This window comes from Salvelinus namaycush, chromosome 21 (assembly GCF_016432855.1).
Source record: "Salvelinus namaycush isolate Seneca chromosome 21, SaNama_1.0, whole genome shotgun sequence".
Lineage (NCBI taxonomy): Eukaryota > Metazoa > Chordata > Actinopteri > Salmoniformes > Salmonidae > Salvelinus > Salvelinus namaycush.
Genome location: NC_052327.1, coordinates 1,963,689 through 1,981,125, shown reverse-complemented (window position 1 = coordinate 1,981,125; position 17,437 = coordinate 1,963,689). Strand labels below are relative to the sequence as shown.

The 17,437-nt window shown below is 43.5% G+C and overlaps 1 protein-coding gene across 1 annotated transcript; it reads left to right on the top strand.

The window, feature by feature from the left end:
- Positions 1–15,031: 15,031 nt before the first annotated feature.
- LOC120066694 (UDP-GlcNAc:betaGal beta-1,3-N-acetylglucosaminyltransferase 7-like) lies at positions 15,032–17,200 on the top strand. Its single transcript, XM_039018141.1, has 3 exons — positions 15,032–15,282; positions 16,194–16,279; positions 16,825–17,200. The coding sequence occupies exons 1-3, from the start codon at positions 15,073–15,075 to the stop codon at positions 16,955–16,957; spliced, it is 429 nt and encodes a 142-aa protein (XP_038874069.1). The 5' UTR covers positions 15,032–15,072; the 3' UTR covers positions 16,958–17,200.
- Positions 17,201–17,437: the final 237 nt, after the last annotated feature.

The following is a 17,437-nucleotide window of genomic DNA, read 5'->3' as shown; positions in this document are numbered from 1 at the left end:
TGTAGGGAATAAGGTTTACAGCACTATGTAGGGAAAAAGGTATACAACACTATGTAGGGAATAAGGTATACAACACTATGTAGGGAATAAGGTATACAGCACTATGTAGGGAATAAGGTATACAACACTATGTAGGGAATAAGGTTTACAGCACTATGTAGGGAAAAAGGTATACAACACTATGTAGGGAATAAGGTATACAACACTATGTAGGGAATAAGGTATACAACACTATGTAGGGAATTAGATATACAACACTATGTAGGGAATAAGGTATATAGCACTATGTAGGGAATAAGGTATACAACACTATGTAGGGAATAAGGTATACAACACTATGGTTGACCAGGGCACTATGTAGGGAATAAGGTATACAACACTATGTAGGGAATAAGGTATACAGCACTATGTAGGGAATACGGTATACAACACTATGTAGGGAATAAGGTATACAACACTATGTAGGGAATAAGGTATACAACACTATGTAGGGAATAAGGTATACAGCACTATGTAGGGAATAAGGTATACAACACTATGTAGGGAATAAGGTATACAACACTACGTAGGGAATAAGGTATACAACACTATGTAGGGAATAAGGTATACAGCACTATGTAGGGAATAAGGTATATAGCACTATGTAGGGAATAAGGTATACAACACTACGTAGGGAATAAGGTATACAACACTATGTAGGGAATAAGGTATACAACACTATGTAGGGAATAAGGTATACAACACTATGTAGGGAATAAGGTATACAACACTATGTAGGGAATAAGGTATACAACACTATGTAGGGAATAAGGTATATAGCACTATGTAGGGAATAAGGTATACAACACTATGTAGGGAATAAGGTAAACAACACTATGTAGGGAATAAGGTATACAACACTATGTAGGGAATAAGGTATACAACACTATGTAGGGAATAAGGTATACAACACTATGTAGGGAATAAGGTATATAGCACTATGTAGGGAATAAGGTATACAACACTATGTAGGGAATAAGGTATACAGCACTATGTAGTGAATAAGGTATACAGCACTATGTAGGGAATAAGGTATACAACACTATGTAGGGAATAAGGTATACAGCACTATGTAGGGAATAAGGTATACAGCACTATGTAGGGAATAAGGTATACAGCACTATGTAGTGAATAATGTATACAGCACTATGTAGGGAATAAGGTATACAACACTATGTAGGGAATAAGGTATACAACACTATGTAGGGAATAAGGTATACAGCACTATGTAGAGAATACGGTATACAACACTATGTAGGGAATAAGGTATACAGCACTATGTAGGGAATAAGGTATACAGCACTATGTAGGGAATAAGGTATACAGCACTATGTAGGGAATAAGGTATACAGCACTATGTAGTGAATAAGGTATACAGCACTATGTAGGGAATAAGGTATACAACACTATGTAGGGAATAAGGTATACAACACTATGTAGGGAATAAGGTATACAGCACTATGTAGAGAATAAGGTATACAACACTATGTAGGGAATAAGGTATACAACACTATGTAGGGAATAAGGTATACAACACTATGTAGGGAATAAGGTATACAACACTATGTAGAGAATAAGGTATACAACACTATGTAGGGAATAAGGTATACAACACTATGTAGGGAATAAGGTATACAACACTATGTAGGGAATAAGGTATACAACACTATGTAGGGAATAAGGTATACAACACTATGTAGGGAATAAGGTATACAACACTATGGTTGACCAGGGCACTATGTAGGGAGTAAGGTATACAACACTATGTAGGGAGTAAGGTATACAACACTATGTAGAGAATAAGGTATACAACACTATGTAGGGAATAAGGTATACAACACTATGTAGGGAATAAGGTATACAACACTATGGTTGACCAGGGCACTATGTAGGGAGTAAGGTATACAACACTATGTAGGGAGTAAGGTATACAACACTATGTAGGGAGTAAGGTATACAACACTATGTAGGGAATAAGGTATACAACACTATGGTTGACCAGGGCACTATGTAGGGAATAAGGTATACAGCACTATGTAGGGAGTAAGGTATACAACACTATGTAGAGAATAAGGTATACAACACTATGTAGGGAGTAAGGTATACAACACTATGTAGGGAATAAGGTATATAGCACTATGTAGGGAATAAGGTATACAACACTATGTAGGGAATAAGGTATACAGCACTATGTAGTGAATAAGGTATACAGCACTATGTAGGGAATAAGGTATACACCACTATGTAGGGAATAAGGTATACAGCACTATGTAGGGAATAAGGTATACAGCACTATGTAGGGAATAAGGTATACAGCACTATGTAGTGAATAAGGTATACACCACTATGTAGGGAATAAGGTATACAACACTATGTAGGGAATAAGGTATACAACACTATGTAGGGAATAAGGTATACAGCACTATGTAGAGAATAAGGTATACAACACTATGTAGGGAATAAGGTATACAACACTATGTAGGGAATAAGGTATACAACACTATGTAGGGAGTAAGGTATACAACACTATGTAGGGAATAAGGTATACAGCACTATGTAGGGAATAAGGTATACAACACTATGTAGGGAATAAGGTATATAGCACTATGTAGGGAATAAGGTATACAGCACTATGGTTGACCAGGGCACTATGTAGGGAATAAGGTATATAGCACTATGGTTGACCAGGGCACTATGTAGGGAATAAGGTATACAGCACTATGTAGGGAATAAGGTATACAACACTATGTAGGAATAAGGTATACAACACTATGTAGGGAATAAGGTATACAGCACTATGGTTGACCAGGGCACTATGTAGGGAATAAGGTATATAGCACTATGGTTGACCAGGGCACTATGTAGGGAATAAGGTATACAGCACTATGTAGGGAATAAGGTATACAGCACTATGTAGGGAATAAGGTATACAACACTATGTAGGGAATAAGGTATACAGCACTATGTAGGGAATAAGGTATACAACACTATGTAGGGAATAAGGTATACAACACTATGTAGGGAATAAGGTTGCATTTGGAACGTAGCCATCATCAACATCAAAGGACAGCAGTGTCTTCCCTGCTATTCATGTCAGAGAGTGTGTGTGTGTGTGTGTGTGTGTGTGTGTGTGTGTGTGTGTGTGTGTGTGTGTGTGTGTGTGTGTGTGTGTGTGTGTGTGTGTGTGTGTGTGTGTGTGTGTGTGTGTGTGTGTGTGTGTGTGTGTGTGTGTGTGTGTCTGTGTGTAGAATGGTAGATTAACTATCTTCTCTATCCTACAGCTTTTCTTTCTGCGTATGCTGATATCGCCCTGAGCAATCTACTTGGAACGGTGCGTCATCAAACATACACACTATAACTCCTAAACCACTGGTTTCCTCTTAAGCGTATATGATTCCTACTTCCTCAATTTTTCCTCACTCTCCCCCCTTTCTTTCTCTCTCTCTCTCTCCCCCCCTCTTTCCTCACCCCCTCTTCCTCTCTCTCCCTCTTTCCTCACCCCCTCTTCCTCTCTCACCCTCTTTCCTCACCCCCTCTTCCTCTCTCTCCCTCTTTCTTCACCCCCTCTTCCTCTCTCACCCTCTTTCCTCACCCCCTCTTCCTTTCCTCCCCCCCTCTCCCTACACCACCCATCTCCCTCTCCTACCCCCCCCCCCCCCCCCCCCTCCAGGTGGGCCTCCCAGCATGCAGTTGGGCAGCGACTCTGACCGCCACTCTGATGCTGCTGCTGACAGGGCGGAGCCTGTCTGCATACCGCATCCCTACTGGTCGAGTCATGGCTCCGGAACAGAACATCCGCTGTCATAGCCAATGGGCTGCCAGAGAGACCACAGACAGCACTGACGTGTAGACACATACACACAACTGCCTTAACCCATAAAATGACAATATCAATATTGTCCACATGATGGCGCACTAAGTCAGGCAGGTGTAAGCAAGTTTCCGCTCGGTAGCCTACAGATCTAAGATCAGCTTCCCCTGCCTGATCTTAACCTTAACCATTAGAATGAAAAATGATGCAAAACTGACCTAGGATCAGCATCTAGGAGCAACTTCACCCTACACTGAAGAGGCCTCGGTAACAGTCGCCTTAACCTGCCTGGATAAATACTGAACCACAGGGACAAGCGCATACTTTGGGAGAAAGGAGGGGATGTACATAGCCTTTCTTGCTTCACTGGGCCTATAAAGGGACCAATTGAAGTCAATGTCTTTGACTCAGTGTTGTAGGCTACAATAGGCTACATGCTGATTTAAAAACCACTTTCTGTGTCTCTTGTCTGTCATTGTAGCCTGTGTAGGCCAACTACTAAACTTGTCAAATAAACACTGTTTCCACTTTCACTGCTTGTTTTTCGTCCCAAAAAATGTGAATCTTGAAACACGGACGCCTGGCCCGCATGCCTGATGAAAACATTTCTCCAGGTGTTGCAAAGATCAAGGCCTGGTTTCAAGTGTAATCGACTACATCGGTGGTCGAGGAGTAGTTGTTATCGAGGCTTAACTGCCTTTCTCAAGGGCAGAAGAGGACATTTTTCCACCTTTATCGGCCAAGGGATTCTAACCAGCAACCTTTCGGTTACTCTTCCAGTTTTTGACAGTTGCGTCCACATGATTTCTGAGACTATGGCTTCTTTCCTCTAGTCTACACACAAAACCCCCAAAACACACAACATGCAAAACGTCACACATCTCTTGCAAAACCAAAACACTTCATTCAAAACTATTTCAACTCCTCTCAAAATTGTGTTTTTGCATCAAAACTCTTCACACAAACCATCAAATGTTTAGCTCTTATACACGCCAACTACACACGGATGTGACACTATCTTGTGTCTTTTGCATGTTCAGTGGAGTCCATGGCAGTTTTTCATAGGACTCACACGTACATATATGTGTATAAATATATACAGTATGTATACATATTCAGTATATATTTACACAGAAATAGAAGGGGGAAAAAAGTATTCTCAAAACATTGTATTTTCATCCAGATTTCAGGATAAACAGTAACAGACAAAACAAATAGTTACTATAAAGAAAAAACCAATGAGGGGGCATCCTGTCTCCTATTTGGGTCTGGCCACAGCACCTCATCTACATCACATGTTCTCTCTGGCTAAACAGGGGGGGAAGTAGCTTCTGGTGTGGCGTATCCAGCCCTGGCATGCCCCCTTGTCTATGTCACCACAGGCCTCCTCCTCATCTTCGTCCCCCTCTTACTCTCACTCCTCTTCCTCTCTCTCCAAAATTGGCCTCCATTGTTGTCCAAACCAAGAAAGCCAACCTGAAGCCTATTCATAGTGCTCAAGCTCTGATTTCTAACTGAAGAAATCAGCTGTAAGTGTTTTCACACGTAGGCACTGGGTGTAGGTAATCGGTACATTTTGAATGGCAGTTTTTTCAAATGAAACACAAGATCTGTTACTTTCAAATGATGTGTCTAATGTAGAGAACAGTGTCTAGTAAGAAGTGTGTTTTACAATTGCAAACTGAGTGTAAAGCAGATAATGTGTTTGCAGTGTTGCAGACTTGGTCTGAAGATTAGGTACATGAGTAAATGGTTTCACTGAGTGTTCCTCAAGTACCACTTTTAGTGTGTAAGAGATTGTAGAAAACTGTAACCTCTAGGCTACAGTCAGTGCAGGAAGTAAAATGAAATAATTTTTGTAATTTTTTTATTTAACCTTTATTTAACCAGGTAGGCAAGTTGAGAACAAGTTCTCAATTGAAAAATATATATATTTAATTTCAATGACATCGAAACAAAGCAAAGATTAGCCATTTCTTTCCAAAGTTTACATTTTTTTAAATAAAAAATGTATAAATATAGGATGGGGTCAATTCGAATTGAATACGTCATGCATTTCTATCTGAATGTTGGCCAACATTGTGTCCTGCTGAACGTGGTGCTGATTTCCAACAGCCAATCCATTCACAGCCGATACAGATACTGTACCTGTCAGCGTGTTGTCTGGTGGTACATGCGAGTCGTCATTCACAGCCGATACTGTACCTGTCAGCGTGTTGTCTGGTGGTACATGTGAGTCGTCATTCACAGCCGATACTGTACCTGTCAGCGTGTTGTCTGGTGGTACATGTGAGTCGTCATTCACAGCCGATACAGATACTGTACCTGTCAGCGTGTTGTCTGGTGGTACATGTGAGTCGTCATCCCTTCGCATGGTGTCCCATATAAAACGGTTCCCTGACATGTTTGAAGAATACACATCTCCCATTCTTTTGGTCAGAGGACTCCTCCAGCTGTAGAAAAACAACGTAGAGTTGACAGCACAGCGCTGATTACATCAATGGCTGTTAGTGGAATTCCAGGAGAGACAGGTGACAGTATTTTGACCCATGACCAGAACAAATGTGACCAACCTGAAGTGGGACTGGTGCCTGGCCACATTCCGCCTCAGCCTTCTGCTCCTGATATGGACGGGGTTCCCACCACACTACTGAACAACAAATCCACCAGGTTATGTAAGTAGCCTGTGAATTAAATACAATATAATCACTCAATAAACATAATAAACATATATATATATATTTTTAAGTTTTGGAAGTAATTATACTGATAGAAGGACTGTAAGTACAGAATAGATTCAGGCCAGTGATGCTGACGCTGTTACTATGCAACCGGCTTGTAACGTTACTGAATGCTTGTATTATGTTAGCTAAAAACATTGGTACTCGGGCTAGACATGTACCATCCTTCATTCATATATGTTTGCCCTAGAAAATACACAATAGACTTTTATGAAAACAGGCATGTTGTTTTTAGCACTAGTAGGAGACGAAGACCCTGAATGCTAGCTCTAAGCTAGTTGTAACCTAGCCCTTGATCATGACTCACACTTCCATTATCGAGAGCTGAACTGCTAACCCAAACAATATGCCTGTTCTCATAAAAGTAGCTAGCTACCTAAATTGCAAATCCGGGTTAGTTATCATTATCTTTGTCCGAGTTTAAATTAATTGGCTAGCTAGCTAAACGTTCTCTTTCGTTTTCGTAATGGGTCGCCAAACGACTCCTGCGCCTTCACACGGTGTGAATGCCATGCTTACATTATCGATAACAAGCTGGTTAACGTTAGGTCCTATCAAAACGTATCGCCAGGTGCAACGTTAGCTATGCAAATCTTCCTCTCTATGACATTGCATCACATTACACGTTAGGGAGAGGCTATGTATTTGGCTAGTTACATCACGGTATCATAGCCACACAGCAGTCACAGCCATCATGTTGTATGTTTGTTGTAAATAATCCATTCCTTGCCATCTTGCACAATATTGTTGAATGCATTAGAAATCTGCACCAACTTTATGGAAGTCGATTTTCACTCCTATGCCGAGAAAGTATGCCTGCATTGCAGACTTCACAGCATGCCCAAAACAGAAGGTTGTCTCTGGGCAATTGGACATCATTGGCAAAAGTGGGCTTGTAAGTAATTCATAACTAACGCATTCCTACCCGTCATGACGCAGTCACTTCCAAATGTTGTTTTGGATGATACTGACTTTATGACCAAAATGATCCTATTTACATTTCGTAGTTAATTTTTATACTAGAATCAATGTTCCTGACTCATATCGATGCCACATAGGCCCTTTATAAGTGGATACGTTGGTTCTAGGAGACAGTTAAACTTTAAAACTGCAACATGTTCTGTCATTCTCATGGCAAAATGTGAGGAATATCATGAGGTGAGCTATTAAACAGCTATTTCTTCTCTATGCTCCATGGACATTTTTTTTTTCTTCAGGAAATTAGCTTTAAAACTACAAAATGTTCTCTCAGACAAAATGAGTAGAATAGCATTATAAAACTGTTATTTTTTTAGGGGGTTGGGGGGGCCTTCCACATATACTGTATTCTCAAAATATCCCTCCATATACCATAACAAATCTTGTCAAACTGTAAAAAAAACAAAAAAAACATGGGGGAATACCCCCATCTACTGTTTGTCTCCCCCCACCAAAATGTCGCCCTTGCAGTGTACACATATAAACTCAGCAAAAAAAGAAACGTCCTCTCACTGTCAACTGCGTTTATTTTCAGCGAACTTAACATGTGTAAATATTTGTATGAACATAACAAGATTCAACAACTGAGACATAAACTGAACAAGTTCCACAGACATGTGACTAACAGAAATGGAATAATGTGTCCCTGAACAAAGGGGGGTCAAAATCAAAAGTAACAGTCAGTATCTGGTGTGGCCACCATCTGCATTACTGCTGCAGTACTCCAGATTTGACAGTTCTTGCTGTGAGATGTTATCCCACTCTTTCACCAAGGCACCTGCAAGTTCCCGGACATTTTTGGGGGGAATGGCCCTAGCCCTCACCCTCCGATCCAACAGGTCCCAGACGTGCTCAATGGGATTGAGATCTGGGCTCTTCACTGGCCATGGCAGAACACTGACATTCCTGTCTTGCAAGAAAACACGCACAGAACGAGCAGTATGGCTGGTGTCATTGTCATGCTGGAGGGTCATGTCAGGATGAGCCTGCAGGAAGGGTACCACATGAGGGAGGAGGATGTCTTCCCTGTAACGCACAGCGTTGAGATTGCCTGCAATGACAACAAGCTCAGTCCGATGATGCTGTGACACACCGCCCCAGACCATGACGGACCCTCCAGCTCCAAATCGATCTTGCTCCAGAGTACAGGCCTCGGTGTAACGCTCATTCCTTCGACGATAAACGCGAATCCGACCATCACCTCTGGTGAGACAAAACCGCGATTTGTCAGTGAAGAGCACTTTTTGCCAGTCCTGTCTGGTCCAGCGACGGTGGGTTTGTGCCCATAGGCGACATTGTTGCCGGTGATGTCTGGTGAGGACCTGCCTTACAACAGGCCTACAAGCCCTCAGTCCAGCCTCTCTCAACCTATTGCGGACAGTCTGAGCACTGATGGAGTGATTGTGCGTTCCTGGTGTAACTCGGGCAGTTGTTGTTGCCATCCTGTACCTGTCCCGCAGGTGTGATGTTCGGATGTACCGATCCTGTGCAGGTGTTGTTGCACGAGGGCAATCAGCTGTCCCTGTAGCGCTGTCTTAGGCGTCTCACAGTATGGACATTGCAATTTATTGCCCTGGCCACATCTGCAGTCCTCATGCCTCCTTGCAGCATGCCTAAGGCACGTTCATGCAGATGAACAGGGACCTTGGGCATCTTTCTTTTGGTGTTTTTCAGAGTTAATAGAAAGGTCACTTTAGTGTCCTAAGTTTTCATAACTGTGACCTTAATTGCCAACTGTCTGTAAGCTGTTAGTGTCTTAATGACGTTCCACAGGTGCATGTTCATTAATTGTTTATGGGTCATTGAAAAGGCATGGGAAACAGTGTTTAAACCTGTATTATGGGTCATTGAACAAGCATGGGAAACAGTGTTTAAACCTGTATTATGGGTAATTGAACAAGCACGGGAAACAGTGTTTAAACCTGTATTATGGGTCATTGAACAAGCATGGGAAACAGTGTTTAAACCCTTTACAATGAAGATCTGTGAAATTATTTGGATTTTTACAAATGATCTTTGAAAGACAGGGTCCTGAATAAGGGACCTTTCTTTCTTTTTGGCGAGTTTGTTTACAGTTTGTGAGTGTGTGATATGGGAGATAGCGGTATGTTTATTTCGACATTACAAAGACAGTTTTATAAACAATGGCACCACTGCCATGTTGCACTGAGCCTTGCTGTTGGAAAACCACATCAGTCTCGGCTTTCGGCTCTCATAGATGCACCTCCCTGACTTCCGTTTGCACTCAAGTAAGGCCAGTATAAGCCGTGTAAAGCTTATGCGGAAAGTGATTTTAGAGGAAGTAGGCCAATCATTAACTTTTTTGGTAGAGTTAAAACGACGTCGCTGTGGAATAGTGTTGACATTTGACAAGCTAAATAGACGCACGATGATAACCAAGGGTAAGTGCGATTCAATTAGCTTGTAATGTTGCTAAAAGAGAATGTATGAATGTTTCCACTAGTTAGCACAGTCACAAAGTCAGTGGGCTATATCCTACAAATGAATGAACTTTGTTTTTGTTTTTAGTTTAAGGTTAGGCATAAGGTAAGCAGTGTGGTTAAGGTTAGGTTTTTTTTTTAATCACATTTTAAACAAAGAGACATGTAGAAATATGTGCGGTTTATAACTAGTATGCTGTGACGACCGATTGCTGAAGAAGCGTTGCACTTCCGCGAAAGTAAGGACCTCTTTTCATTCCGTTTGGAGTCGCTAAATGCGTTGTTGAGCGATATTGTTTCCACTAAAAGAAAAAGAAAAGTCGCGCGCTAGTAGTGTCTTCGATGCCTTCATTATATTGCAACTACTGTTGTTTCCAAGCAACCACTTTACATCAACATGTAGGCTAAATGTGACCGAACATCTTGATTCGGTCTTATGTAGCAACGTTTGCATTTATTTTTATTTTTTACATTGGATAAAAGCAGAGACACAGAGCTACAAAATGGTATATCATACACTACATTTGTTTTTGGGAACAATGGGAAAGTAATTCTGCTTCGAAAGTTGATCAACTTGTAACCTCAACTTTTGAGAAAATGGCCTTTGGATGTTTTGGTACCTACTGGAGAGCACTCCTTTGTCTACACCCATTCAGCATTGTTCACGCCCTCTTTAACCAGCCCTACCTATCTCTAAGTATTCACATGTGAGGTAATGTGCTATACATTGAGTAGTGTAGTAAAGATTAAGACTAAAAGTAGTAGCCTACAATACGAAAAAATTCCAGGTAAATAGAAGGTATTAATATAAATAAAATATACAGTATGTGCAAGAACAATATCGGTGATAGATTAGGGAGTTCTATGCATACAAGCAGGGGTAAAATGTCTACGCAGCAGGATTTAAAAAAAATAGTAGCAGCATCGTATGGTGTGTGTGTTAGGAGAGAGTCATTTGAATAAAGGCACTGCAGATAGTGCTGATGACTGGTCCGTCCAAAACATGCATGAACAAGAATCTGTATTCGGAGAGACGGTTTCCATCCTGCCCTTGACTTTGGTGCAGGGCATGTGAAGTCCATAGCCTCTTCGTCGCAAGACTCCCTGATCTCCTCAAAAACATATATTTGTCTAGCTGTGTCCAGTCCAGGTGGGGCTTGTACAAGCAGACTATCTATGGGATGAAGGATGTCAGCGTTGCACAGCAGCTAAAACCTGGTCCCAACTGAGTCTGAACGCTCCTTGGTGACAACAAGGCTCCAAAGCATCGAAGCTGTAAAACAGGAAATAACAAACAAAAAAAAGAGAATATTGAAACCTTGCACAACATCATTTCTCCTCCTAAGTTTAGATAAGAATAATAACCTCATACAATGCAATGAAAATTATTTTCACCTGAAGTGCTGGTACTGCTTGATCTGTGGCAGCGGCCTGAAGTACGGAGTCAGGTGTTGTTGCCAGCCATAGCTTTCCACCAGCACCGTACCATCCTCCAGTCCAACCAGCTGTGGGATGTTGACCCCTGTCACAGTACCATCCTCCAGTCCAACCAGCTGTGGGATGTTGACCCCTGTCACAGTACCATCCTCCAGTCCAACCAGCTGTGGGATGTTGACCCCTGTCACAGTACCATCCTCCAGTCCAACTAGCTGTGGGACGTTGACCCCTGTCAGTGCTGTTCTTCACAACACCAGCAGTCTCAGACAGTGTTCACTCTGGTCTTTCTGAAGCACTGCTTGATAAGGCTGAAGCACCAGTCGGGGGAAAACTTGGTGTGGCCTGTGATCAGGAAGTGAAGGTCCAGACTGTGGTGGAGCTTGTGCATGGTCCGCCAGGCGCAATACCAGAGCCAATCATGTTGGAGGTCAATTAAATAATCAAAATGTGTAGAGACGCCACACTGCTGCTTTTGTCACATGGGATGGCAGCAGCTTTCCACCAAAGTGTTTGTGTCCTCGGTGGCGTCCTGGTAATGCTATTGCATTATCCTCTGCGTAGTTGTTGATGAAGTTCACCACTCGCTTCAAGTCCTCATGCTTCAGGTGTGACCTGTGCTTGCTTGGGCCAGCCCTCTTTAAATAGGAGGCATTAGACCATTCTCCTTGTATGACCGGTGGAAGAGAGTTAGGCGTGTTCTATTGATGCTGAAAGACAAATTCCAGATGCATTATTATACAACAGATGGCTGTAATCACCGCTAGACACCTGGCTAACTTGATGGGTCGTCAGCTAGCTAACAGCTACATGTAGCTAGCTAGCTAGCTAGCTAAACAATGAACCATAATCCCAATTCATAGAGTACTAGCAAATGCATACCGATTGTCATAGCTAGCTAAAGGTAACATTGAACCTATTTGGTTAGCTAGCCAACATTAAGCTATAACTAGCAATGCAAAATGGCATTCTGAGATAACATCACTACGCCTAATGCTAGATAGCAAGCTAGCCATCTACGGTCAGCTAGCTAACAGTAAGCTTTAACTTGCAATGAAAACAACTTCCTGACAAAATTAGAAACGTATAATATCTGAAACTGTAGCTAGACTCTTACCTGTATACGTGGATGAACGCTTCACGGCAGACTGCAACTCTTTTCATTAAATAAGACGTCCTGTGTCGTTTCCGTTTTGTTTGTACAGCTTGTGTGGCCCGTTGTGTCCAGTCACTCTGGTTCACAATGACCGTGTGCAATGGCATAATAATAATAATCAGATCTTTCTCCCTCTGTCACAGATGCTACGGTTGCCCTTAGTTTGAAGATGTAATCCGGAGACAGGTGTTTTATACAACAGCCTTCTGTGTTCTCTTTGACTCCCTATGCATTTGCAATCAAACGTCAGAATTCTATTCATCTCCTTATTGTACTCTGCTTCTACCATCACTGTCAGGACTAGTGTCGTCTTTAAAGAAAGAGTTTTTACCTAAATCAGGGATTTCCTTATCGTCTGATTAATTTTCATAGTCCGAGAGAGTCAGCATGGCACCATCGTCCTCCAGAAAGTAGTTCCATCACAATTTTTCCCACTGACTTTTGTCGATAGGGCCTGAAATTCAGGGCAGCAATGTTATGGAGAGCAGTAGCAACATATTTGCAGTCCTCCATGGCTAACGTTATATCTTTCGAAACGCCGCAAACCAATCTGAAACTCATCTCTCGGCATGTCCTGCCCACTGATTATCTCAGCCAATCATGGCTAGTGGGAAGGTTCCTGGCTTTTTCTGTGGCTAAACCAACTAGGCTCGTAATTTAACAACTTAATTTGTATTTACAGATGGTAAACAAGTTTGTTATTAAGGCACATGAATGTTCAAATGTTCCAGAAAGCATTTCTGCCATAAAAAGCATTGATAAAAAATGAACTACGTTCAAATGGCACTCCTGTGAAGTCATGACTTGCGACATACACCTCGTTTCCTGAAACTGGTCACAAATGTATGATATCTCACTGGACTCACCTAGGGTTGGGGTCAAATCCATTTCAGGAACTAAACTGACATTCCATTTAATGAAGCTCGTGGCGTTGCTTCCAGAGGCAGTTTGGAACTCGGTAGTGAGTGTTGCAACCGAGGACAGATGATTATTACGTGTTTCAGCACTAAGCAGTCCTGTTCTGTGAGCTTGTGTGGCCTACCACGTTGTGGCTGAGCCGTTGTTGCTCCAAGACGTTTCCACTTCACAATAACAGCACTTACAGTTGACCGGGGCAGCAGGGCAGAAATTTGACAAACTGACTTGTTGGAAAGGTGGCATCCGTGCCACTTGGAAAGTCACGGAGCTCTTCAGTGAGGCCATTCTACTGCCAATGTTTGTCTATGAAGATTGCATGGCTGTGTGCTCAATTTTATACACTTGTCAGCAACGGGTGTGGCCGAAATAGCCAAATCCATTAATTTGAAAGGGGTGTCCACATACTTTTGTGTGTATATATATATTAGTGTACCTCCTCAATCCATTCCCCTTTCCCTCCCTCTAGGCTGTATTAGGATACTGTTTCCCCGGCCTGGTGTCTCCAGACTGGTTGTCCTGTCTCTTTCCTCCTCCCTGGCTCTGCTGCTACTCTACAGGTGGGTGATACGACATACATAATGTAAATCATGACTTCATGATAATTTCTATTTATTTTTCTGCTTCTTCTTCAGCTCTATGATGGGTCCCCAGAGCCCCTCTGCGCTGCACCAGGTCTTCCTCCATTTCAGACATGTCCGCTCCTACCCCCTCCTCAGACGGCCTCGCTGCTGCCTCCACCCCCCCAACTCCAAACTCAACCCTGGATCCAGTCACCCCAGACCCAACCCCTGGTCCCTCTACCCTGACTCCAACCACGACCTTGAAGCCACCCCCATCCTTCTGCTCCTAGCAATCAAGTCCCACCCTGCCAACTCTGACCGCCGGGCTGCCATACGAGCCACCTGGGGCGAGGAGAGGGAGTGGAGAGGCCAGGGGGTGAGGAGGGTGTTTCTACTGGGCCTGGGAAGAGACAGGGGGGAGGAGGGGGGAGACCCAGAGGTGGGGGAGGAGAGTGAGAGATACGGGGACATCCTCCAGTGGGGGTTCAGAGAATCATTTTACAATGTGACTCTGAAAGAGGTTCTGTTCTGGAACTGGTTCCACCAGGATTGTTCTACAACCGTTCTCTATATTCTGAAGGGGGACGATGACGTTTACGTGGATGTGGAGAGAGTGGTGGGGTTCCTACAGGACAGGGGGAGAGGAGAAGAGGGAGAGACGGAGATAAGGGGAGAGACATTGATAAGGGGAGGGATGAGGAGAGGAGAAGAGGGAGAGACGGAGATAGGGGGAGAGAGAGGGTTGAAGACTGAGATGAAGAGAGTGATAGGACCAGGGGCAGGGAGAGAGCGAGGGACAGAGGGAGGGGCAGGGAGAGAGCGAGGAACAGAGGGACGGCGAGGAATAGAGGGAGGGGCAGGGAGAGAGCGAGGAACAGAGGGAGGGGCAGGGAGAGAGCGAGGAACAGAGGGAGGGGCAGGGAGAGAGCGAGGAACAGAGGGAGGGGCAGGGAGAGAAACAGAGGGAAAGGCAGGGTCTCCCCAGCCTCTCTACATGGGACGTATCTTTGTGGAAACCCACCCTGTGCGTATATGGTGGAATAAGTACTTCGTCCCCTACTCCTTGTACACTGGCCCCTACCCTCCCTACGCTGGGGGCGGGGGCTACCTCCTCTCCAGAGATGCCCTCTCTCTTCTCCTCCACGCCTCCACCAGGGTACCTCTCTTCCCCATCGATGATGCCTACGTCGGCATGGTCGCACAGGTGAGTTCTTTGGTTGATTGGATGAATTTTATACCGATTATCACCATCACGCGCAAAATTTAATTTCAATAATATTTGGTCATTTAGAAATATACAGGTAGACGCAGTCATTCCTTGAGCCACAACATTTTATTTTTACCTTTTCTTTAACCTGGCAAGTCAGTTAAGAACAAATTCTTATTTCACAATGACAGCCTAGGAACAGTGGGTTAACTGTCTTGTTCAGGGGCAGAATGACAGATTTTTACCTTGTCAGAGCTCGGGGATTCGATCTTGCAACCTTTCGGTTACTGGTCCAACGCTCTAACCACTAAGGTCAAAAGTAGTGCACTACCCTATGGGCCCTGGTTAGAAGTAGTGCACTACCCTATGGGCAATGGTTAGAAGTAGTGCACTACCCTATGGGCCCTGGTTAGAAGTAGTGCAGTACTTTGGCCCTATGGGCCCTGGTTAGAAGTAGTGCAGTACTTTGGCCCTATGGGCCCTGGTTAGAAGTAGTGCAGTACTTTGGCCCTATGGGCCCTGGTTAGAAGTAGTGCAGTACTTTGGCCCTATGGGCCCTGGTTAGAAGTAGTGCAGTACTTTGGCCCTATGGGCCCTGGTTAGAAGTAGTGCAGTACTTTGGCCCTATGGGCCCTGGTTAGAAGTAGTGCAGTACTTTGGCCCTATGGGCCCTGGTTAGAAGTAGTGCAGTACTTTGGCCCTATGGGCCCTGGTTAGAAGTAGTGCAGTACTTTGGCCCTATGGGCCCTGGTTAGAAGTAGTGCACTATAGAGGGAATAGGGTGCCATTTGGGACACTCCCCACAATGGACAAACTCACATAAGCAAATGTAATAATTACACCCCCCCTTCTTTCTCTCTCCCTCTTTTCTCTTCCCTTCCCCCTCTATCCGCTCCGTCTCTCTCCAGGCAGCTAACCTACCAGCCAGACACCATCCTGGCTTCATGCCTGTGGAGTACTCTCCCTCCCGCCACCCCTGTCACTACCTCAACAGGTAAAAGTACCCTTTCATTTCCATGTCTATCAAACACCTAAACGGCACCAAGTAGCTGAGCTCTGTCAGGTGTGCCAGAATGTGTAAGGCCCAGTGTGTTATGTTTTTGGCTGTGCGAGATGTGTACAATATACACTACCAGTCAAAAGTTTGGACATACCTACTCATTCAAGGGTTTGTCTTTATTTTTACTATTTTATGCATTGTAGAATAATAGAAGACAAACTATGAAATAACACATATGGAATCATGTAGTAACCAAACCTTTGACTGGTACTGTATATGACATAGGTCACGTGCAATCTATGTATTATGTCCAGCGTGTAATGTACATTGTCTATTTTACATACAGAAGTACTTTTCGGGTTCCACAATTCCCTGTATTTTATAAGAAATCATGGTTAGAAGATTCCTGGCATTGAGAGAATAAGAAGAAAATCCAAGAATCCTACAACCAGGATTTTTTGGAAAACCAGGGAATTTGGGGAAAGTTAAGTATTTTGCGACCCTACATGTCTAAGACAATTATCTTGTCACTATCACAGTATCATGGTCCTCCACAAGCTGCTACCCACAGACCTGCTTCATCTCTGGAGCTTCCGCCAGACTCAGGTGCACTCCTGTAAGGACTCTGCCCAGGATGGGCTCACCTTGGCCAGAGCCAACTCCCCTGGTTAGGATTGAAGGGAAAGCTGATCCTATACCTAGGGCAGGGGTATCAAACGTATTTTGCTCTGCGGGACACAGTTGGTCTTCACTGAGGTTCGCATTGAGAATTTGCCCAAAATAGGCCGTCTGTTTTTGAAATGTTCAATGTTACCTGGTGTCAATTTTGCCCCAGCTAACACACCTGACTCCAATAATCACCAAATTTATTTGATTTAACTAGGCAAGTCAGTTAAGAACAAATTCTTATGTACAATGACGGCCTAGGAACAGTGGGTTAACTGCCTTGTTCAGGGGCAGAACGACAGATTTGTACCTTGTCAGCTCGGGGATTTGATCTTGGAACCTTCCGGTTGCTAGTCCAACGCTCTAACCACTAGGCTACCTGCCGCCCTAATCATGATCTTCAGTTTAGAATGCAATTTGATTAATTAGCGTTTGGCGTTACACTTTTTCTCCATCCTTAGCAATCAGGCCCTTGAGGACTGGAGT